At 37.5% G+C, this 25,269-nt stretch overlaps 1 protein-coding gene across 1 annotated transcript; it reads right to left on the reverse strand.

Annotated features, from left to right (window-relative positions):
• Positions 1–728: 728 nt before the first annotated feature.
• Positions 729–23,522, reverse strand: CXXC4 (CXXC finger protein 4). The gene is made up of 3 exons (XM_047092161.1): positions 23,315–23,522; positions 19,487–20,823; positions 729–1,311 (listed from the first exon to the last, which is right to left on the reverse strand). Exons 2-3 carry the CDS (start codon positions 20,564–20,566, stop codon positions 1,267–1,269), a joined length of 1,125 nt encoding a protein of 374 aa, XP_046948117.1. The 5' UTR covers positions 20,567–20,823; positions 23,315–23,522; the 3' UTR covers positions 729–1,266.
• Between the last annotated feature and the right edge of the window lie 1,747 nt (positions 23,523–25,269).

The raw sequence follows: 25,269 nt of genomic DNA on the forward strand, positions 1-25,269 counted from the left end.
TGGTCCAACTGGGAGGCTATGAGAAAAGGAGATAAAAAGAGATTTAAAAGCCTCACTTCTATAAATGTGTTTAATTTTTTTAACTTAAAAATATACCTAGCCATGTCTCAATGCAGGAGGTCTTTACGTAGTCAAGTTTTAAAACAAACTACCCATTTCATTTCATACATGGAATTAAAACATTTGGATACATTTTATCAAAAGTTTCTTTTTCCTACCAAAAGAAAGAGAGAGAGAGAGAGAGAGAGAGAGAGCGCAAAATTTAAACAAACAGAAAATACATATACCCCATGCTGGGCTGAGAAAAAAAAAATCAATCATGAATTTCTCCCCTAAGATATGATACTTTTCTCTGTATCCTAGAAAACACTGATTTAAAAAAAAAAAAGTTATACAACTGATGCTGCATGTTCCAACTACTGTGAGTACTCCGCCTTACAGTGCAACCCAAGACAAGTCAACTACACTAAGTATTTGGGAGGTATACCCTTCTGTACAGCTCGTTTGTAAGCAATGCAAGTGCATAACCACTACTCTAATATAGTGCTCAAAAGATTAATTGAAACTTTCATAACATCTTCCCCCTCTTATAACAATACAACTGAAGGTAATTGCTGGATGCATCATCATCTTTTAGTCTTGTAAAACTTGGCATCAAGTCTCTACGGAAAGATGCATGGCAAAACATGCCACTGCTGTTGCTGCTTCTAGAAACAACTGGCAAAAAATAGTTAAAGCTAAAATTTATTGCTCCAGATTTAACTCGCAGAACCATACTGTTGTGTACAAACTGTTAATCTCCATAGATGCTCAGACATGATTGTCTCCTTGTGTCTAAACACACAAAATACAAGCTGCTATCTGTACAGTTTACAGTACTGAAACACATATATTTGAAAATGAAGTATAGATATGTACTTTGCAAAGATACATGATTTTACAGCAGGGGTTTACCCAAACTTATTTTTTTACAGCCACTTCCAAAATAGACAACAACTTCACTAGTATAGCTAAATTACATCAAAGAAAGAATCAGTGTATTGAAAGTAAATAGACTGGCCAATTCCCCAAACTCCCAGATTATTTTTATATGTCTTTTTTTCTTTTCCTTTGTTTTGTTTTGTTTTGTTTTGAAGAAACCCCTATACATAAAATGAAAATAATATCTGGATATTTTCTTCAGTGGTGGACTAAGCAGTTTCTTAAAACAAGACATTAGTTTGCCCTTCACTTCCAAATGCCTTGAAAATAAGATATACTACTGCTTTAAAAGAACCATCGGAATGCTTCAGCGCTGGGAACAGGTGTTCTCTATAAAAAAAGAGCAAGAAAACAAGTTAAGCTTTTTTTCTATGCCAATATAAAATTAGATTTTTCTCCTTTACACTTCAGCAATATTTTTAGTCAGCAATACACAACATAATGACTTGTATATTTCAACATTTAATAAAAAAGAAATGCTCAATCTTAGAACATTACAAAAATTAGAATGTTGAAATTAATGATAATTTACTGAATATAATGATTAAAACACATTAGTCTAAAAAATACCAGAAACATAGCCTAGAACATGGATAACCATCAGAATAAATGGGAAGGTTGAAGCTATTAATCAGTAGTAGGAAGTCCAGCCAGAAAGTCTGTATCTGCTGTGTACCTATGCACCTCTATGTAAGGTTGCTGCTTAGAGAATTCAGTGAAGTAGTTTCTTTATTCTGGGGAATTTCTTTTATAACAGGACAACAACAAATATTACATCGATGTTACTTCTATCATTTAACAACTATGTACCACTATTTTAAAGTCTGCATTTTCAACAAATTAAGGTCATATGTATGAAACAAACTTACACTAGCCAATGATACTCAATGGAGCATAACTTTTATACCATAAAAATACTATCGTTTTTCAAAGGAGTAATAAGTTAGCAACAAAAGTATGAGCAATTCTTTTAACAAAAATGTTAAAGTCACTGTGGGACTTTTTTTTTTTGTCAGAAAAATGGTATAGGATTGAATTTTCTTCTATATATTAACATTACAGTAATTCATTATACTATACTCTTCTTTAAAAAACAGAATCACATGAGAACATACTGAAAGTACATAAGAAACAATAAGCTAAGAGTAAATTTTCCTATAGGGACTAATGAAAGAGAGCTGGTACTATTCCTTAGACCAGTCCAACAAGCCTGTGTAGAATATAAGATGACTGCTAGGATAATTAAGTATATAAATTGATATGTTGAATGCTACCAAATTATTGAGTAGGTACAGAACGCAAACACACACACACACACACACACACACGCACACGCACTTCTTGTAAACACATCTTAAGACAGTGCTAATAGCACTTGAACTTTATATTTCAGAATATACATGAAAAATTCTACTGTAAGTACTCCTTAATAATTGAAACTAGCTTTGATTTACTGTCTCACATTTGACTTATTTGGTTGACACAGTCCTATTGTGTTAATGTCATCTAAAAATAAGAGTGTATTAATTAAGATGTCCACTGAAATGTAAATGAAAAGAATAACCATTTTGGAAAGCAAAGCCACTGTTCACTATTTGTACTAGAAAGAGTTTTTAAAAACTTGTCCCTGCAGTCAACACAATAAATTTGAAGATGAAAATGTAAGAACAAACTAACGATTCTTTAGTTATTATTTTTATTTTTTAAATGTTTATTTATTTTGAAAGAGAAAGAGAGAGAGAGTGAGCAGGGGAGGAGCAGAGAGAGAGGGAGACAGAAAATCCCGTGCAGGCTACGCGTTGTCAACACAGAGTCCAAAGTGGGGCTCGATCTCACGAACCAAGAGATCATGCCCTAAGTCAAAATCAAGAGTTGGAGGCTTAACCAACTAAGCCATCCAGGTGCCCTGATTATTTTTTAAAATAAACTCTGCTCTCAATGTGAGGCTCAGACTCACGACCCTGAGATTAAGAGTCCCATGCTCTACCAGACAGGTGCCCCAAACTGATTCTAATGCAAGTTTGTACCCATGTATATACAAAAGTATTTAACTTGTGAAGTATTGTTTAAAAATGCAAATAAGGAAGTCTATTATTCCCACATAACTAGTACTTATTAATATTTTAATCCTTACTCCTCATGGTGTAATGTTTTCTTCTCTCCAGCTCACTATGCATACCGGAATCTCCATCATTTGATTTGGTTGATAAGAAAAACTCCTTTCCTACTTCCCAAAATTAACTTTTGAATGATAAATATAATTATATATGCTCATTACATTTATTTAATCACTATTAAAAGAACGATATGAACTCATAAAAAACAACATATTCATTCTAATATTCATGCTTTACACACACACACACACACACACACACACACACACACAAGCAGTAAATGAAAACTTAGACGTTTATACCAGATGCTAAGCTTGCTGCCTGATGCCAACTAAGAATAAATTTTATATAAGTATGCATACTTATATAAATGTAGTCATTTTTAACAAGATAAGTTAGATCCAAACATATCCATGCAATTACAGATTCACATATGAAAAATAAACATGTGCATATATATTCATATATATTCACATTTACATGTATAGAATATGACATAGAGATGCCAATTTACTCTCAGATGCCAACTGGAAACAAGACTGTAAGTATATACTTAGATAATCTTGTATCTTGATAAACATATATGTTTATGAAGATAAACAGAAAAATGTATGGAGTACATTTTTTAAATGAGGTGAACTCCTTATGTCTTAGATAGATTTTGAAATCTCTTTTCCAGCTCTTTGCTCTTCCTGTGCCCTTTTCCATTACTCAGTTTTATTTGCAATATTTAGAAAAAGCAAGCTTTATAAAATGCCACCTGAGATCAAAGGTCATTATTGTGAGGAGAAAGATAATCATTTCTCAATGCTTTTTACCACTAAAAATTAATTAGATAATGCAAATATGAGAAAAACAGAGAGCTGGTTTTCTTTACTAATGCATCTTGTCACAAAATAATAGCACTGGGATGTGTGTGTATTATTATGCATACATTGAGACCAGTACGTATCTCCACACCTAAGGTACAGACCATGCACCGCTGTAGAGTAAAGGTGAAGATTAGCAGGGAGGCATCTTTTAAAAACGATTTCTCCCTTATATGAAGATTTATGAGGTCATGAAGCCTAAAAATGATTTGTTGGGAAATCACCTAAAATGTGTGAGAAAACAGGAAAACCAATGGTGCGTTAATTAGAACAAATTATCAAGGCATTCACCAGAAGCTTGAAGTGAGGTTCCTCTAAATGTTATTTCAGGATTAAAAAAGTAATAAAACTCCTTAGTGTCCCCCATAGGTCACACGAAGCAGAAAATGCATGCCCAATCTCCTGCCTGATTTGTATTGGTTCAGTGGAAATTTACTTTATATCTGGACTGAGTTCTTTTCTGCCAAGATGGGTAAGGCAACACTGTTTGTTTTCATACATAAAATATTGTTTAAATTATATATTTTTGATTAAGTCTGTACTCATTTGGGGACATGTCTTCTCTAATCCTGTCAATGAATGAGGTCATCTTTGTAAGAGAACTTTTATTTCAAATGTTGTGTGGATTCAACACACCAATGAGGGACTAAGCACCCTGCCTAGCTACCTTCGGGGTTATATAAATTCAAGAGTCCCAGCTGGGGAATCACACTCTTGATGAGATTACAGTGACTTTCTGGATCTCAGTGATGCTTGCAGGAAATCATTATCCTGAGTGACAGGAAAGCCAGATTCCCCAGGAAGAGAAGGGGGTGGAGAGGTAAAGAATAGAATTGAGTTGATCAGCATTGTTTAAGACAGCCTTCGCTGCTCCTGCAGGTGCAAACACTGACAAAAAACAGCCTGCTCCCAGGAGGACTGTGGAGAAACCTGCAGCCCTCAGTTCTCCTTCCGGTATTGCTGTAAAGCATGGTGTTCCAGAGAATTCATCCCTATGAAAGCCAGAGCCACATACCGAAGAACTTAAACTAATGAGCTTAAAGGGCTGGCTTCTGTTTCCCTCCTAAATAACTTTAAAAAGCAATGATACTTTCTTGAATAAAAGAATGATATAACCCAAACCCAAGTACAGTTTACACTGACATTAAAAAATGAATACAAAAAATTATCAATCTGTTTCTGGCAATGGTATTATTTAAGTTCTGTTAAATCAGCAATGAAGACATAAACAACCTAAAATACACAAAACTACCAAAAGCTGCCACCTTAGAATTTCAGTATTTTTTTCTTTTTTTGTGCCTGTTGAGCAGTCACGTGAACTGTGACATCTTCAGGTTGAGCCTGCATCTACACACTTTTGTTTAAAATATGGCAAGTCCAGAGGTGGCTGGGTGGCTCAGTCGGTTGAGCATCTGACTTAATTTCAGCTCAGGTTATGATCCAACGGCTGTGATTCCAGGGTCATGGGATTGAGCCCCACTGCGGGCCCCCCTCTGAGCACAGAGCCTGCTTAAGATTCCCTCTCTCCCTCTCTCCCTCTCTCTTTCTCTCTCTGCCCCTCTCCATTTGCTCTCCCTCTCTCTCTCTCTAAAATAAAAGTTTAAAATGAAAAAAAAATATGGCAAGTCTAAAAAAATTCACCTCCTGAAAGCTGAAAATGGGATATCTATACCTTTTTTACAATATATAAAGTACAGCACTAAACAATACTCATCATTTTAATAAAGCTAGACATGAACTTTCAAAGGGCAAATTAAAGGCAACTTGATGTTGAAATTTACTTCAGAATGCATAAGACTATAAATTGAGATAATAATTATGACATTTGAAAATTCTGTAACTAAAGTTAAATATATCTTTCTAATATTTATTCATATACTTTTGAATCCAAAAATCTCAGTGATTCACCTGGGTCTTCGGAATTCTACTGTGAAACAACAGGATGGTTCTAATACAATGATTTCCAACCTGGAGTGTTTTGGGGGACTGTTATTCTTCTACTAATCAGAAAATTATTTCTAGTTTTCCCATTTATTATTAATTAAAGAAACGGAAATCATCCGATCATTTTTCGATTCTCATATAATGATGTGAAGTATACTTTTTCCAACCAAAAGCAAAGCAATTTAGAACTGCAGTTAGCCAATCTGCTGAAATAGTTTTCCTGTGAGGAATCCCCTATGTTTCTTAGACTCCAAGCATCTAAGACCTTGAAACTGGGAACACCTCACAGCATTTGGCTCACCTTGTCACATAAGAACTTGACACCTTAATGAATCACTGAAATTTTGCAATAGAAAGTATGCAAGTATGACAAAAGATAATAGTAGGTACCAATGTTTGCCTTTAGATATTTGATTATATTTTGTTTCGGCTTCATATGAAACTTCAAAACTTTAGAGTATTTTGCGTTAAGAAAAGGAAAAGGATTCCTGATGGTGAAGAAAACTACATTTTTTTTTCTGATTTGGTTCACAAAGAATGCTAAAACATCAAGTTATATAGGTTCTCAATTTCTTTTACTGACAAAATTTCAAAACCTACTTGGAGAAGAAAAAATTTTATTCTATATACAATATTGTGGATGGGAATACACACAGTACATCGATAAAATTAATAATTATGATCTAAAATGATACCTAGAAAATGTTAGAGACATACCAAAAATTTTTTAGCAGAAATATTTTTCTATATCCTATTTATAATTAATATATTGTAGAAATCATAGACCAGTAACCCACTAACTTTGCTAGAACTTTTAGCAAGCACAAGTATAGCATAGATCAGTAAATCTGAGAGAACAATTATTTTGTGATATATGATAATCTCACAGTCTAACAACTTACTGTTATTACAGTCATAAACAACTTTATTTGTTAACAATACCTCAATTAAAATATATAAATTAATATAAGTATAGCTTCTACTTTTTAGATTACACCTTTCTTTTTCTGTTCTATTGTAATATATATGCCTTATATACTATGTGATATATATCATATGTGTGATATGATATATGTACGATATCTATTTGTGATATATGCATGATATATATATATATATATATATCACATATGTGATATGCATCAGACTAACTTTCCTCATAATTCAGATTCATTTATCATATAACTGTATAATATATACATTATACTCACATTTTTGTATACTCACATTTTGTTTTGGCCATTATCCAGATGTCAACTAAAAATACTTATCAGTATTACCACTAACTGGAATATTAGGCCCCTTTCTAAATGAAAGAAAGAACCAAATGAGTAACTGGATATGTTTTATGACCCACTTTTTTGGAGGCCTTAAATATGATTATAAGGAGAACTCAACTTTTTTGGTTTTCAAATTGACGTTTATGGCCAGGATTTCTCTGATTAATGGTGGAGAACTCGCAATGGTTTTTTCATTAGTATCCATTCTCTGCAGGCCATTGCTCCTACCACTCCTCCTGCTTTGCCAATATTGACAGTTCTTCCTCTTCCGCCTCCTCCTACACGAACACCACCACCCTCACCATCACCACTGTGATGGTTTTAGACTATGACAGCATGACGTTTTACCAGACAAACCTAGCTAACTTTTGTAGATGGAAAGCTGAGTTGTTATAGTATGTAATACAGATGCTAAAGTCACATCAATGTGGTGGTAGAGCCCGTTAGGAAAATAACTGCCTAAAGGAGAATGTGTGTCTAAAGAATAGGAGTGGGTTGGTAGGAAGGAAAGTAACAGCTGAACGCCATGACTTGGACATGGGTCCCAAAGTGACAAAAAAGGCGCCCACTTTTGGTCCTAGTATTTAATGCAACTACTGTATTTAAGCAAGTCTCTTGATAATGCTATGTAGGATTATATTTCAACTGATTTTGGTAAAAACACTTCAAGTCACATCTTTCTAATAAATAAGTAAGTTTATTGTGTTATAAATGAGTTGTTTAGTGATGAAAATGTTCTTGGACATATAAAAATAAACTGTAATGGGATGGTACGCAGAAAGAAGAAAAAATTTCAACAGTCCACAAATTAAAAAGGTGTTTCTGAAAAACAATTATATACAGTATTTTTAACCCTATGTTAAAAGTTCTTAGAGGGAGTGTAAAAGGAAATTAAATGTAAAACAGATTAAAAATCAAAAATTAGATTAATAACATCAATACTATAAAAATGATTAGAATTAATTCTACTTATATGTTCCATATGCTTAGATTTCACTTATGAATATATATACAAATACATGTGGTTATATGATAAATGAATCTTAATCTATCTACCTACCTACCTACCTACCTATCTGACAGAGACAAAAGTTAGATAATTCTATGTCCCCTCAGAGTCACTCTACTAATCCTGTTTCATGCAATGATACCTTTAGGTAAGATCATTGCTGATCAGCTATTGAAAAACGACCACCATTCTTTTCTTGATCAAGTTGTTGGATCATTTTGAAGATGCTGATTGATTTTAAAGTAGACAGTGAACTGTGGAAATATTCTTGTAAAATGGGAGGAAATAGGAAGCCACATTAAAAAATATGAAGAGGTGACTTTTTAAAACTATCAAAGCTATGATTTGGATAGTCTCTAACATGTATTCAAATGAAACACAATAGTTACACCAAACCTCTATAATTACAGTGCTTATCTTTGAATTATTATACATCTGAGAATTTCAGAAATATTTTTTTCTGTATTATATAAAAAGTGAAAATAACTTTAATACAATTTTTTCTCACTAGGCTAAGTTCCTTAGCATCTTGGATGTGGTCACTGGACTGCATCTGGTTTGGAATCCTCTATGACAAAATTCCAACCACTTCTATAGACCCAGCCCAAAAACAGAGAATGTTTTAGGTCCATGAATTACTTAGAGGAATTTAGAGTCAGTTCCAAATGTTTTGGTCATAAAGATGTTATCACCAAAATAATGTACTTGGTTAAAACCTTATTTCTGAGAATAACATGCAGTTTTTGGTCTCTCTCCTTTTTTCTTTTTAAATAACAAAATTAAATGCCATATAGTCAGTAACTATTATCATTTAACTTTATCAAGTTATTACATGTTTATCTAGCTCTTTAGAAATATATTTTGGTTAATGTCCCTCATTAAGAGGATATATACTCTTAAGCATTCTACACTACCATAATATCAGCGAATCTTGTGCTAGAGCAAGTCCTCAAATGTTTAGATTGAAATTTCTCCTCAGAGAGTTTCCATATATTACTTCTTTTTCTATGAATATCTTTTGCCCCATCTTTGTGCAAACATAGCCACCTTCACAAAGCTAACTAACCAGCAGAGTATATTAATAAGCCTAACTTTTTTTTTCAAGCATAGAATTTATAAGATGTAGTGATTAATATTCTTTCTGCCACTTTTCTGGAGTCTTTTTTGCATGTACATTCTGTATTTTCCAGGAAGTTCTCTGTATAGCCACAAAAAACTACAGTTATTTTTGAAAAATGAGTTGTTTATAGATAGAGGATGGCCTCTGTCTCCCGGAACACTATTTTTCATTTTGAGCATTAGTTTTCTCACCTTGGCTTTGCTACATTTCTAACTGTAGACCTGAGTTAATTAATCTTAAAGAGAAATTAAAAGGAACAAAAAAAAAAACACAACACTAAACAAAACCTAGTTTCTGTGAAACTATTTTTTTCATTATGGTAAATGAAAAGAAACAATGCTGAGGGGTTCTAGAGGGTCTAAGCTCAGACTTACGGCATCTTTCCAGAAATTTTGAGACATTAACTATTTCTACCAATCTCTTCTTTAAACCAGACTCAAGAAGATGACCTTGAGCATGACAATCCTTTCTACCAATATGCTTCTTTCTGATTTCCCTTTAATCTGTAACACTACACTCTCCCTGCCCTCCCTCCCTCCCTCCCTCCTTTTCTTCCTTTACTTCTTTTTTATTCAGGTCAAACAAGAGTTTCCAGTACTCTGTAAAATACACTTGAAATAACAAGTCATACTGTAGATTCTCAGTATGTTCAAATGTTCAAGGCAAGTATTCTTTTTGTTTTCTTATTCCTTGACAAATTCTAGAACACTAAAGAAAACTTAATACTTCATCACATAATCACGTGAGGTAACCAAGCAGAGATCATAAACAGCAATTTGTATTTCTTATTTAAATCTGGGGAAGAACTAAGCCAAGGATGAATCAAGGAATCCCAAGGCTTATACATAGGTACGAGATTGCTTCCAGAGCGATTATATCATTTTAATTCAATTATATCATTTTAAATGTGTCCATTTCTTGGATTGAGAGTTGAGAATGAAGTAGGAAATTAAGTATCTTAGATGGAGGGCTGACTAAGATGTAGAGTTAGGGATTTCGATGGGTATTGTAAAAGGTAGAAATAAAGAAAATTCAAGGTCCTTAAGCAACTGTGTGTGTGTGTGTGTGTGTGTGTGTGTGTGTGTGTATGGACATATATGTATGTATACATCCACAGCACTTACCACAACCTTAGAAAATAAGAGTTCCTACCTGAAGATTTGTTAAATTGAATTGAATTTATCAGGGGTTTTCTATGTGCTCAGTAACATACCATGTATTCAGGATTATACAGCATAGGTACAGACCTGCCTAGGAGAAGTAAAGACACACTATTTAAGAAGGACATTTAAATTTTACTCTTTATCTTGTTAACATTGTTCCATTTACAAATATAATTTCTTTCCTCACTACAGACTTGTTCAATAGTGTTGTTGCTGCCACTAAACTAGTGTTTTTCAAATTTTTTTGACTGCAACCAACACTTAGAGATACATTTTACATAGCAGCCTAGTACATGCATACACATACATTTATGTATACATACAAACTGAAACAGAAGTTTAACAATATGTACTCTTACTATATGTGCTGCACTCATATATTTTATGTTCCACTCTGTTCTGTTCTACTTTCTAAAAATCCTTGTGGTAAGCCAACACATGGACCACTAATGTTCTGTCACCTGCAGTTTGAAAAACACAGCTCTACGCCACACAAATAACATATTCATGTGAAGAGAATCACATGAGGAAAATCCAAAAACCACTCCACTTCATAAAGAATTTAATTCTCTACAGCAGACTTACACAAAAGATCTATATTTCTTTGGGGACGGAAAAGGCCAGTGTTCTCTATTTTGTTTTTCATGGATGAAAATTAGAGCACACGAAATATTTAATGCTTACTAGAAGATTCCACATCTTTTCAATTTTCATCCATCTATATACAACTGAGAATTTTAGCTCTTTCCCTTATTCTTGACTCCACCAAAACCATCACTGGTCTCATCTTACCTACACACAAGAACATTTCCCATAGACAAATCTTTCACCAGCACAGTTATTTTTCTACCACCAATTCACCAACACTCGCAATCATCCTTTCTGCACAATTAAATGAATTAAATGTACATAGTCTATCTTTCTTTTAAAATGTATTCCACTTTTTTTCACTCTGTAAGGTTTTGAAGAAAATATACCTTCTCTGGAATTTGCCAGAATTGCTGAAATATACAGAAATGCCATAAGTCTTGGTGATGTATAAACATATACCCTTTTCCCCTCTCATCCTCTTAGATCATTATCCTTTTGATTCTATCAGTCATCCAGGTGCGTGTGTGTGTGTATGTGTGTGTGTGTGCGTGTGTGTTTAATTTCTGACCAGGAAACTGCATTTTCAGCAGAGTTTTCACCAATTTGACACTTCTTCACGTTCTCAAGAATGTCCTCTAAAGTATGAATTTAGATGCAGAGGAGATCCAAATGGGACACCATTTTCCACCCATCTTGGAAGCATTCTCTTTTAGCTACACTTTGGAATTATTCTACCAAATGTTTCAAAGACATAAGTAAAAATAATAACATCAGCTATAACACAATCTGTTTTCCTTGTCTCTGGTTCAGCTGCCACTCCACTGAACTTGAGCTTTAGCTCTGACTCCCAAACCAAATGTATTGAGGGAAGTCATAAAAATATTATATTCCCTCATTTTATAGCTTCCATTCTTTGCAAAACTTCTGTAACTGCTGAAGCAAAGCAGACATCCATATCCTGCCTTGACAAAGTTCCTTCTAGATACTGCATTGCATCCTGACTTGGATATTCCTTTCTACTTGGTTTTTAGTGCTTTCTGGGTTAGTATCTCACCTGTCTTAGGGTTTATCACTATTTTCCCCCAGAAAACCATCAGCCTTCTCTATTACCGCTCACTAACTTTCTTTACCTCACAAATATTCTCTCCTTATTAAGAAGAAAAAGGAAAGTTCTTCATAGTTACTTTACTTTTTATCTCAGAATGTATATCTGTTTTACGCTCCCCCCCCACACCTATCTTTCAAAACAAAAGTAAGTAAAATTTTCCAATATTTATTAAATATGTTCTCCAACTAGAATTCACAAGCATTTAACCATTTCTTTTCACAATGATTTTCTTAAACTAATTCACATTTAGAATAACTCCCCATGTCTGCCAAATAAAGAAAAGAGTAACCAAACGAAGGTATTGAGTTAAAGGGAAACACACATACACTCTCCCCCACCCTCCGCCCCCATTAAAAGTTAGAGAAATTAATGGCAATGGTGTGCCTTTGGTGAGGAAGCAGGAAGCACACTAATGTGTTTAATTTGGCTCATCACATTGACTGACTTGACTGGGTGAGTTGTGCAGTTTTCCTGGGCATTTGACAATACAAGAACAAGGAAAACTTGTTTATCAGGTTTATCTCTTTCCAAGTGAAATCAAGCCAGTTATTTGGAGAACTGGATGATTAAAGCAAAAATCCAGAAAACACAAGCTACAACAGAGTTTATCTGGGCTTTAATTTCTGAAAACCATAAGTAGCCTGCCTGTGTACTGAATTATCTGTAAACATAATTGTCTTATTCTCTACTTTTCATTGACGACTTTAAAATAGGAATGAGAAATTGCATAGCATCTTTCAGTATGCAGAGTATACAAACCTACATATAATATCAAAAAGTTGTAAGTTAGTGGGTATTATTATCCCCATTCTATAGATGAGGAAATAGAGTTCAGATAAGTTATGCTGATGTACCTGACATTTCAACTGTAAGTTACCCAATACTATGGGCTCTTCCCATAACACATCATCTAAATGTGGCCACATGGCCCGAATATAATTTTCAATTATAAAAGAAATGAAAAGCCAAGAAACTAGTAGTATACTTTCCTAATATAATCTATATTTGGTTTTATATCAAAGAAATACATCTTGAATATTACTTCCTTAAAAAAGTAATTTTTGCTTTGCCATTTGCTTTAGAGTAAGTAATGTAATGTGAAATAAATGCATTAAATATTAAGAAAAGGAAAAACAGGACAAATTTAACAGGCTCGCTCTCATACCTGGCTTCAGATTCTTAGGCTGTTAAAACAAATTAAGGGAAAGCTCCGAAGTTTCACAGAGGAAAAAAAAAATTCTCATAATGTTTTAGAGTAGAAGTTAACAAGCCTGCTGGGATCCTTTTAGCCCCTGCAGAGCTAAGTCTTCAACATTATTAAATGGCTGTCGCATCTGAAGTATGGTGCAACATAACTCAATAAACAACAGAAAACATATGATGCTGAATGGAGGGAGGCTTGTCGATTAACGTGCAGAATAATTCAATTTCAGGACAGGTGTTTGTATGTGATGGAACGAGATACGACTGAAAGATAGACCACCCTTGTGCCGCTCCCCCAAATATTTTGAAACTCATAAGGACAAGAGCATAATGCCAGATGAAAAACTATGTCAAGAATGAACAGAAGCACCACAAAGCAAGTGAAGGAATAAAATTACACATACGCAAAATCTTCAAAATTTACACTGATTACAATAAAAAGTATTCTTGAAAACAAATGTTTGTAAAAGATGGTATTTTCTCAAGTGTTCCACGTTCCCAATCAAGATCATCTACATTCTAATCAGTGACTGAAAATCCCACATAAAAATGGAAGAGTTTACCATTATTTTGGGTGCATTTTTGCCTTTTAATGACTAATCTGAAAATAAAGGAAAACTAAAAGAGATGTGAGTCCTTTATCCAATGTAGATATATACTTGGGCCATTCACTAAATCTTGAATTTAACCTACTAATTTGATTAGATATTTTTACATAATGAATGTATGAGTTTAATGTTTTGCATAATGTAAGAAAACATGTAAAAAATGGAAGCATATACACTCTTGTGAAATTTATTGGACAGTAGGACATTTTGTTATGCTTTCTCAAAGCAAGATTAAAAGGTGAATTGTTTTCAGGTAAAAACGAACTATGCATTCAGACAATCTAACCAACTGAGTCTGAACAGTTTGAACAGTTCTAAGTACCAACTATTTCAAAAGAGTTTTTAAAAACACATTTCGACCTACGCAAGTAGTTTATATTACTTGTGAATCCAGAAGGAATATCCTACAGGGTTTCCAGGGTCACTCCCATATAGATCATCAGTCTCCAACCTGGCAAACTAGAGCAAATATGGATGAAATGCCCACCTGTTTGCACTCCTTTCCATTTTTAGTGGACAGACGATTTTTTTTTAATTTACTCTGTTAATATCATTCTGTAAGTCTGACTATACAAAACTCCTAACTGTTCACCCAGGAAAACAGCTGACTAAGGCTAACCAAAATATACAGCACTGTTTCTGTAATCAGCTCATCAAAAAGTTTAGGAATCAAGTAACTTTTGTTTATTTTCCTAATCAATAGATACACTCTTCATTCTTATTTAAAATGTCCAATATTTTTATCTGGTTAGTCTAAAATTTGTTGTCGTTTTTACTGATTTGTTCTGATTGGCTTTCTGGTTGCTTATTGGTTTGTATTTTGTTTGAGGACCGTTGAATTTCACCCAAACATTCCTACAGGACACCTTAAATATGAATTTTAATTATTTTTATTTTACTATTCCTAATTGCCATGCCAAAGATTGCTTAGAAGTTTCATGATATTTGGATGGGTGGGGGTATTATTTTCATTTAGGAATTATTGAAAATGTATGGTCCTTTTAAAAACAACTTTGGACCACCTTGCACTAAATCTAGTGATAGAAGGAAAATCACACTGGACTTGTATTACAGTATGATGCCTTGACCACAAATCTAGTTGACTTTAGTCAAAGTTAAACTTTTCTGAACTTTTTTCTTATCACTTATGAAATTCAGGATTGTTTTCCTACATTATTTCTATATTACCCACCTGTTAATATCCTATCATTTTGTTTAAGTTGATTGAAAACTTTCCTCTTTCCCTTGATAGTTATATATTCGCATTTTGAGAGTAAAACAAAAATTTACGCTTTTATAAACTGGCATGTTTTTGATTTTTGAAACTGAAAATTGAGAACTCATTTTTAAATTATGATATAAAATGACAAACTGGTGGATGTTTCACTTTAAGATAGGAAACATCCGTATTTACCTATAAATTTTTTATGTAAAAGTCACCAAACTTCAAAAACTTATTAACATGGTCAATTATTTAACTAGACAGATGCTGAGTGTGAAGGACACCCTATTTTATACATGGTCTACAAATGAATTTCTTTGGGAAACAGGAACCATCTCCCTTGCAGACAATGCTTTGTCCAGAATTCTACAATTGTCATTTGGGTGGCTGGGGCTCTCAGAACCTAATAGCATATATAAAGAAACGTGTCCCTCCTCCCCTAAAACACTCCTCAAAAAAATCAAGTTATCAAGTTTGGGGCAATATTTGGATGTTTTCCACCAAACTCCTGAGAAGCACAACCAAAATTGTTGGCCTGTATATTCAGCAGATAAATTTTTTAATGAGAGAAAAGAGAAGAAAGTGATTGAAATCGTTCTTTTTCTTGAGTTTCTAGTTTCTCAGTCTCTTCCCTCTAAGGTACCCTTTTCAAGTCCCTTCTCCAGCTTGTGATGCCAGTGTGTAACTTAGAGCTGAGAGCCAAGGGTGGGGGCAGGGAAATCTCCTGAGGTGCTGCTTACTAATGTAATTCCATAAATCAGCTAATGGGAGAGAAACCAGATCTGTGTGGTCTCTAATGCTGTCCCACAGAGATCAATCATGTCACCTGAACAATGTTCAGGGACTAAGAGGCTGGGGTTGCCCAAGGGATGATTCTATCCCTTGAGTCATATGAGGCTGAGATATTTTAAAAAGTTAGATCTTCATATCAGAAATGTAACTACTGTGAATCTGAAAACTGAAGGATTGATTACCTTTCCATGAGACAAAGTGCTATTATGTAACTTATTATCATAATGCATAATCACATGTTTATTAAAATCTCTCAATTTAATATTGATCATTTAGGATGCAAGTTTTTAAGGTAAGTTTTGTTGCAAAAAGGGCATATAGTATTTGCAATAACTGCTTTGAATAATTAGTGACAAGTTTTTAATACAGTAATTGACTAAATGAACAGTGTTCTATGCAAATACACAGTATCACAGACTAAATTTGTTTTATGTGCATTGTTATCTTATGGAATATTATCAAGAGAGTGATTTTATAAACATATTTCCAAGGCATTAAGATGCTCTTAACATGAGATGAAGCAGGAAAATGTGAAAATAAGTTAGGTTGTTCTAAAAGGAATGCCAGAGAGGAGGCTTTAAAAAATGTGGGCAAGAATCCCAAAACATCCATGTGAATCTGTCTTAATTTCAGTTTACTCACCCTGAAAATCTGATTAAGCCTCCAGTCTTTGGGAGGAGAATAAGTCAATGGAAAGAAGGACTCATGAGGTTTGAAATGATAAATAAGAATAAAACTAATGATTATGATGCAATTATTAATTGGTGTCCATAATTTAAAGCCAACAAATACTAGCTACTGAACTTAAACCTGAAGTCCACAGGTAATACCCATAATGAAACCCCGAATCATTACCCTCAGCCAGGGAGTCTATCCAATCTCTAAAACATCTCCACAGATGATGATAACTTACAGGAACCAAATTAGAGAGGGAAGCAGGTCAGCAGGGGACTTTTCACCCACCAGCAAACACTGCTCCAGCTTTGGTTCAGTCATGTAAACCCTGTCACTCTGACATGCATCCAGCTGGTTTCCTACAACCATAACTGTGTGGTTACACATGTGCTTAAGGCTGCCATTGCCTTTTAAAATAAGCTAGATAGAGTCTTAGCCAATTAAAAAACAAAACAAAACCCCTCCCCCAAACTTTTTCTCTCTGCCAAATAGCATTCCACTAACAATCTTAGCCTTGAACCATGACCTTCTTGTAGGAAGGAGTATGTAGTTAGGAAAACATCTTCAGAGAGCTCCATGAAGACTGAAATTTGTTTCCCTTCTCACCCACACCCCATTTTCTGAAGATCAACAGAACTTTTGTGCACGTGGATTTAAAAGAAAAGGTAGTACTATGGGATCATCTGTGATCAAACTGTCTAAGGAATTTAAACATCACAACAAGTCTGTGGGAAAACTACCCAAATGAGAAAAAAATGGACATTTATGAAATTTGTCTAGACTGATAAATCAGCATAGAAACTTGTGCAGAAAACCTATTGATAGCCACATTACGCTCCTTCAGAGCGGTTATTTACTAAGTAAATCAGAATTATTCAGTGGCCCTACCCACTGCATACTCTAAATTGGGATGCAGGCTGGGCCATGGGTCTAGCTGAAGGTGTAGCCTACTTGCAACATGAAATCTATTATGCTACATACTATATAGTTAAAGAGGAAAAATAAAGCCATCTAGTCCTTATCAACTGGGCATTAACAGGAAATTTTATCATGAACTGAATTTTAATTCCCATAGGCCTTAGAGACCTAGAGGTAAGTTGCAATAAATTAATCCAGAAAAACACAATTCAAAAACTAAAAACTAGTTTTTGCCACCTAAGAAAACAGATAGACCTGCATTTTGATAATTGCTATTATCTTTGTTTAAGCAGCGTTGCCAAAGGAAATGTAGTAAACCACTCTGAAGTAAAGTCAAACTCTTGACAAAGAGATGGATTCTCTTATAAGGAGGAGTAAGTGCAATGTTTTGATGGACCTGATCACAATCAATAATGATAGCAATACAACACTGTGGTTTTTTTTGGAATCCCAAAGTGCCATTTGCTTTGTATATTAATAAAACTTAAAAAAAAATCTGTATCTTATTTGTGTTCAAACCTGCAACAGAATTCTTTAACTTTCCTCTTTTAACCTTTTAAAGAGGTTCTCCTTCATGGAGAAAACTCCTTGAAGCAGTGCTCGCAATTTTTAAAAAGAATGTGCAAGTGCCCTCTGATAATAAGTTGTGAGAGCCAGTCTCACTCTATAATCTGACCCATAGAACATTCCCAAATGCTAAATCCACTATCTACATTCTCAAGTATATATGAACATCCTGCCATCTACTCTGCAAATTTTATCAAGGGACTAAATACGATTACTTTTCCATATTTCTTTGTTAAACATTCCACTAAAACCATTTACCTATGATTGTACATTTTTTCCCTTTTTGTTTTGATCAAGTTACCATATGAAATTTCCACCAGACACATCACTCCTTGTATTTAACATAATTAAAAGCCTAATTTAACAATTACTTTAGTGGTAATCAGTACATGCCTGTTGTAAGGTCATATAGGAAAAAGAAACTATTATTGACCATCTTGGGTATCAGTCGAAACTGTGCTTGGTGTATAGAACAATTTTGTGACCACAAAAATGGTTACTTTGTCAGATGCAGAGCCCAAAGGAAATATACTTTGGTAACCAAATTTTTTTGGAATCATTTGTTTCTGAAACTACGTGAAACAATTCTTAAATAGAATTACCATCACCTGCCCGAACTGAACTAATTTCGTCCCTTTATTCTTAGACACATCCTTCTTAAAAATTGCAGGTGGTGTTCAGCTTTCCATATTATTTCTGCTTTCTCAAAAAAAAAACACCAGATATGCAGAAAATGGAAAATAGAAACGTTTTTTATCACGGTAGAGAGAAAAAAAAAAACTATTCTAGAAGGGGGTAGAACACCCTTTTGAAAGCATGTATTTCAGCTTCAATGATCACTCCGATTGTGTTTTAATGGAACTATAGGCTTTTGTGCCACAAACTGTGCCCTCACTGTTATAACCGGGCCACTAAGAAGTCTCCCTTAGCCTATAAAAGTATATAAAACGCGAAGTGTCCAATCCTTTGGGCAGAGATGCTTTTAAAACTAATACTAAGAGGGAGGGGGGCATTTTTGACCATACTGAATGTGAAACTTCTGATTTTTTAAACCAATTACATTAGTTTACCACCACAGATAAAAAGGAGGGGCGCACCCCCCCCCATCTGGAGGCCAGTTCCACGCGAAGTGCAGCTGGGGAGGGTGGTGGAGAGGCCGTGCCCTCGCAACCACCTGCGACTGTATCTTACAACCTGAAGGAAGCTTCAGGAAAGGGGTACTGCATCTTCAAGCCAGACAAGAAGCCCTGAAGGGGAGAAGAGAGGGGAGTGAGGAGGGAAGGGGGGAGACTGGGAAACAAGAAATCATCTCCTCTGACCTCTAGTGAAGTGCCAGGTTTTTTCTTTAGCTCTTCACATTTTCTAAATTTGCAGATCTGGTGTCCCGTTTTGCGGTTCCTGCAACTGCTGCAGACGCCACAGTTGATGAGCCTCTTGCAGGGCACGCAGACCCCACACCTTTTCCTCTTCTTCTTGGCCGGGTTGGCTCCGCTAGCTCCCCCTGAGGAGGACGAGGAGGAGGAGGAATGATTCTGCGGGCAGTCTGCCAGATTGGCAATTTGAAACGCACTGTCTGTGACGGCTGCTGAGGCTGCTGCGGGGGAGTGAAGGGCTGTCATGACGATGACCCCTGGAGGTAATGAGATGCCCCCTAAAGCCGGGATAGCGGAAAAAGTCCCCACGCGCTCGGGGAGATTCATTATCTCTGCTTCAGCAGCGCCGCATTTGAGCTTGTTCATGCATTCCCCCGCCAAAGGTCTGCAGTGTTCAGGGGATAAGGTGGAGAGGAAATTAGTATTTGCCATTTGCAACGACGGCTCTGGCGGGCAGCCAGCTTTCCCCAGCCTCTGGGAGTCGTTTCGGTGGTGCATGCTGGTCCTGCTGCCGCCGCCGCCGCCGCCACCGCCGCCGCCGCCGCCGCCGCCGCCACCGCCGGCGGGGAGGATTGCCGAGGAGGAGGCGGAGGAGGAGGCGGCGGCGGAGGAGGATTTCCTGCCGCCCCCGCCGCCCCCGCCACCGCCCCCGCCGCCGCCCCCGCCGCCGCCGCCGCCGCCCCCGCCGCCGCCCCCGCCCCCGCCGCTGCCCCAGAGCATGGCGGTGGCGGCGGCGGCGGTGGCCGCGTTGTCGCAGTTCCAGGGGGACATGCCGATGCGCGCGGCGGCCGCGGCGGCGGCGGCGCTGCTGGGGAAGATGGGGGTGGTGATGCGCGCGATCTTGGCCGCCTGCGGGAAGGCGCCCCCGTTGGTCTTGTAGAAGGAGGTGGCAAAGGAGCGGTAGCGCTCCATCTCCGAGTTGTAATCCACAAGGCTGTTCAGGGCCCCCTCGGGCAGGTGGCTTTCCTTGGGCAAGCCCGGGGCCTCCGGGCTCGGCCCGGGCTCCACGCAGACATTGGTGTTCATGGTGCAGGGGGGGAAGAAGGGGTGCAGGGTGGAAGTGGGGACCGCCTGGTCCGACACCTGGGTGGGAAAGGGGGGGAGGTGGGGGGGAGGGAAGGGGGTGATGGTGGTGTCGGGGTGGGGGCCGAGGCGGGAGGGGAAAGTGGGTCCGGATGGGGAGAGCAAGGTGAGGACTGCTTTATTCCTCTCTGGGGCGCATTTCCACAGACGGTGAATTCCCAAGCAGCGTCTTCCTTAGCATTATCCTCCAACTGTTACAACTAAAATAAAGAAAGTCATTCCAACGAGCTGCACGAGGAAAAAGATTAAAAATAAATAAACAGCCTCCCTCACCACCCCACCGCAGACACTGAGAGCTCCCGCATTCTTCGTCAGGTCGTTTGCATGACAATCATCAAGACGTGACCCCCGTTTCCCGCCCACCCCCCCACACACGCTCCCAACCCACTCCCTCCCACCCCACAGCACACCGCAGCTCCTCCCCCCTATTCTCATAACCCTCCAGAGAAAATGTATTAATAGCCAGGATACCCAGGGAAAGAGGAAAGACGGGGGTGACAAATGCCGAGGGAAAAGGGCAATTGGAGTGCTAAAGACATGCAAATCAGGGGTGGGAGGGCGATACTACCTATAAGCAGAGGGCATTTAAACATTATGAAATGTGTGAACAAGTGCTGCCTGGGCATGCAAATGCTGTAAAGTAGAAAACAGCAATGGCCCTATGAGGAAAATGAACAGGAAATTAGCAAATGAAGTACTGAGAAAGTCTACAATACATCCGAGTATAAACTGTAAGCAAACACAATACAACTGAGAGCTGAGAGACTGCCCACATACAATCCGAACTAAAGAGGCAGGGAAAAAAGAACTACCAGCTGCCACAGTGTCCTTCTGTGTCTGCGGTCATTAGTTTGAATCCCAGCACAGCTGGCTCTGTTAGGGTCTTAATTCAATGGACCAAGGACAGGTCTCAATTGTACAAGCCATTTGGTGGTGGGGCTTGGTGGGGGTAAGAGGGTGGTGTTCTACTTGTTTAAAAGAAAGAAAGAACGAAAGAAAGAAAAGAAAGATGGACTAGATACAAATTTTTAAAAATAATACAAACAATGTCACAGGTTTTAAACCAAGTGCCTGCAGCCTCTGTAAGAATATTCCCAATAATTCCAAATGGAGACTCCTGTCTCTTCCCAAGACAAGAGGAAAGCATGGGACTTTTTTTTTTTTTTTTTTTTTTTTTAAGAATCTCTCATACTCACTGCTTTTTACATTGAGTAAAAGATGGGGGGGGGAGGAAGGGAGATCTCTTAAGGTGTTGTTTACCTGAAGAAATAACCTTTAAAAAGATTTTTTTTCTTTTGCTCTTTTTCAAAGGAAAGTTTAATGTTAACTGGGTATTTGCATTCATCTCTTTGCTTATAGGCCATTATTATGCTTTAGGAAGAGATATTTTAGTTGTTTATCACAGAGGAAGAGGTACATCTCAGCCCTTTAAGAAGTAATGCAAAGACATAAAGTGTATATTAACCTAAAAAACCCAGTTTCTTTGTTTCCAGATTTTGGGGGGGGGAGCAGAATATCTTTTGGTGACATCTTCTGAAGCCCACATATTGGCCTGGAATGTGGAGTTCAGGGAATTCTAAATGGGGGCCCAGTAGTCTCAAATATTCAGTTCAAAATGGATATCAATTATAGTAATTATGGTTATAATTAGATTAATGAACCATTTATGCCCAAACTCCAAGTGCAAAAACTTCAAGACCTGCTGATGAGGTGCCCTAAAAAGAGGGGTTTACGTAAACAAATCCCTATTAGGCAAAGTAAATCAAGATAAGGAACCTCACCCCAGGCTGGATTAGAAGCTAGCAGGCATCTTTCAATCACAGCAAAAGCCCCTAATCACTCAGGAACCACCTCTGTGGTTTCGCATTAGGGAAAACTGCTCCCTTCAGAGGTCTGATGGCAATACAAAGGGTGCCCCCCAAATGCTCCTGGCTAAATATTCTTGATGGTTGGAAGGGGGTAGGGGAAGACACAGCAAGATGATGCATATAGCTTCAGTTTCTGCGAATCACATTGTAACTGCAAGACCATAATAACTGCTACTCAGTAAAAACTAGTTATGCCAACCATGCATTAGCTATCACATTGAGTGGAGGGAAAAAATTCAGTATTTTAGTCTTTTGACCTTGTTCCAAATAAAGAAATAATTTAATGTCCCTTTTCCAGAGTATTAGAGGGCTGTTTCCAAACACAAGCTTTCCTTGCTTTTCCTATTGCCATCACCTCCCCCTCCCTCCCTCAAGGTTTAATGCCACCAGAAACTGTAGAAAATGATTGTGCCCAGTATCCAGGTCATTATTGTTTAATCAATGCATCTCTGGAGCATGAAAAAGGTACCTAAGCCACAGCTATTGTTTGGATTTTCTTTAAAAAACAAAATAAAACACACACAAATAACTATAGTCCTATTCCAAAGCTAAATTAGACAACCGTACTTCATGATCCTGTTTTGCCTTTAAACAATGTGACTGTCCATGCCTAATATTGTATGTCTGGTCTACCAGAGACATAGAGATCAAAGGTCATATTTAACATTCAGGAGGAGGGGCGGGTGCAGATTAATTAATAAATTAATACAGCGACGCCTTTTATTGCTGGACTCCAGCATTAATAATCTACTTTTACAATCCCAACGGACAGCAAACATTTAAGAGAAAAAAAGCCAGAGAAAGAGAAAGAACAATCACTTACCAGTCTCTTTTTATTTGGGGAGCCTTAGAATTTGCAGACGCTGCTAGTCTGCCTTTAATTAGTTGCACATCACCCCCTAACACAAAGAAACACAAATCCAGATGTGTCTTGGCAGCTCCCAATTACAACTTTAATACTTGTAAACAAACTGTTGGGGGGGGGGATAAATAAATATGCGGATCAAAAAAAAAATACCTGTAAATGGCTTTTTTTTTTCTTGTTGCAGAGAGAAGGAGGAGGAGATGGTGTTAGTGGTGGGGGTGGAAGGAGGAGGAGGTGGGGGGAGAGGAAAGAGCCGAGTGTGAGTGTATGTGTGAGAGCGCGGGGCTGTTCTCGGTGGTCTCTCCTCTCCCAGCGCGTTGCTCTCCGTCCGTCTCCAGTCGCTGTGTGCGAGGGAGGGAGGGAGCCGGGGAGCCTCTCTCTCTCCCCTCTCTCTCTCTCTCCCTCTCTCTCACCCTCCCCCCTTCCCTCTCTGTTTGTGTGTGTGCGTGTGTGTGGTTGCTGGGGGAGGGGAGCGCGAGAGAAAGGCGAGGGAGGAGGTGTGGAGGCTGGGGGCGGGGGCGGGGGCGGGGGGGTGATTGGCGCCGAGGTGAGGAGGACGCAGGGACGTGGACACCTACTGATGATTGGCTGCAAATTACACGGGGAACAAGAGGCGCACGCGGGCCGGCGCTCCCCTTCACAAATCCTCTCCTCGGCGGAGGAGCCACGTTTCCCTGCTCGCCTGCCGTTCGCCCTCCCTCCCGGCGCCCGGCTCTCCGGCTCAGACGCCCAGCACCGAGGGCCGTTGATTATTTTCTTTTGCTCTCGGAGATAATTGCTTGGAAGGGATGGAAAGAGGGCGTTTCCGCCGCTCTCTCTCGGCGTGTGCGTGTGTGTGTGTGTGTGTGTGTGCGGGGGGTGGGGGGAGCGTGTGCGGGTGTGTGTGTGTAAATAAACTTGTCTGGGTTTTCTGGATGGGTTGAGGAGAGGAGTACACGAAACAGAAAAGGTCGCGTTTGTTTGAAGAATGCTCTTAGTTCGCACCCTGCCGCATGGCTTTTAAATAATTCTCCTGCTGTACCTAGAAAGACTTTTTCAAAGATCTTATCACTTGGGGCTTTAAAGTAAGGGAAAACGGATCAGGTTTCTTGTTGTCCACATCTTTTAAATATTTGTATACCAGAATGTAAAAAATTGGTGATGTGACGCTTGACCGATCTCCAAATCAATCTCAGTCCTTCTCTCCCTCTCTTCTTTCTCCCCTCCCCTCCTCGCCTCTCCTCTCCCCTTTCCTCCTCTCACTCTCCCTCTCTCCTCCAATCCCCTTCTTTTCTGTTCCATCTGGTGGTTCCAAGTATTAACTCAGATTTTTAACTTACTGCCCTATTTTTAATTTCAAACTTTACTCAAACAAAACTACTTTTATATCTGCATTAATTGATTTTATACTACTATGACTTCTTGACACTCAGAGAAAGAGCTTAATAATGGACAGATAAATCTTTTACCACAGGTCATGTATAAATAAAACTCACTCATAAATGCAGCTATGAATTAACTTTTTCACTGCTGCCTTCAACAAAATGAGATATTCCTGGATTCATGCTATCCTACTATTGAAATGAAGTATGCTCTAGTGGAAATGGTTATGAAATAATATATAAAAGCATGGATCTTTTTTGATAATAATTTCCTAAGACCGGCTAACATTAAGCTACAAAAGTAAAAAAGAAAAAAAATAGACTGTTTAACGTGGTGTTCTAAAGTTTTGTATTAAAATTCAAACAATATTCTGAAATAAGGCAATAGTGTATCTTCAGCAAAGGAAGAAAAGTATCATAATGAGTTGTTTCTTTTATAATAACAAAATACTGAAAAGATATTTTAAACCATTTTATATTTGAATTTTCAAAAGATTAACCTTGACCATATCAAGATTCTGCCAACTATACAGGATTGATTATTGATAAGAT

This window comes from Lynx rufus, unplaced genomic scaffold, assembly GCF_022079265.1.
Source record: "Lynx rufus isolate CCGP_SWC_20201006 ecotype Redwood Valley unplaced genomic scaffold, mLynRuf1.p SCAF_3, whole genome shotgun sequence".
Lineage (NCBI taxonomy): Eukaryota > Metazoa > Chordata > Mammalia > Carnivora > Felidae > Lynx > Lynx rufus.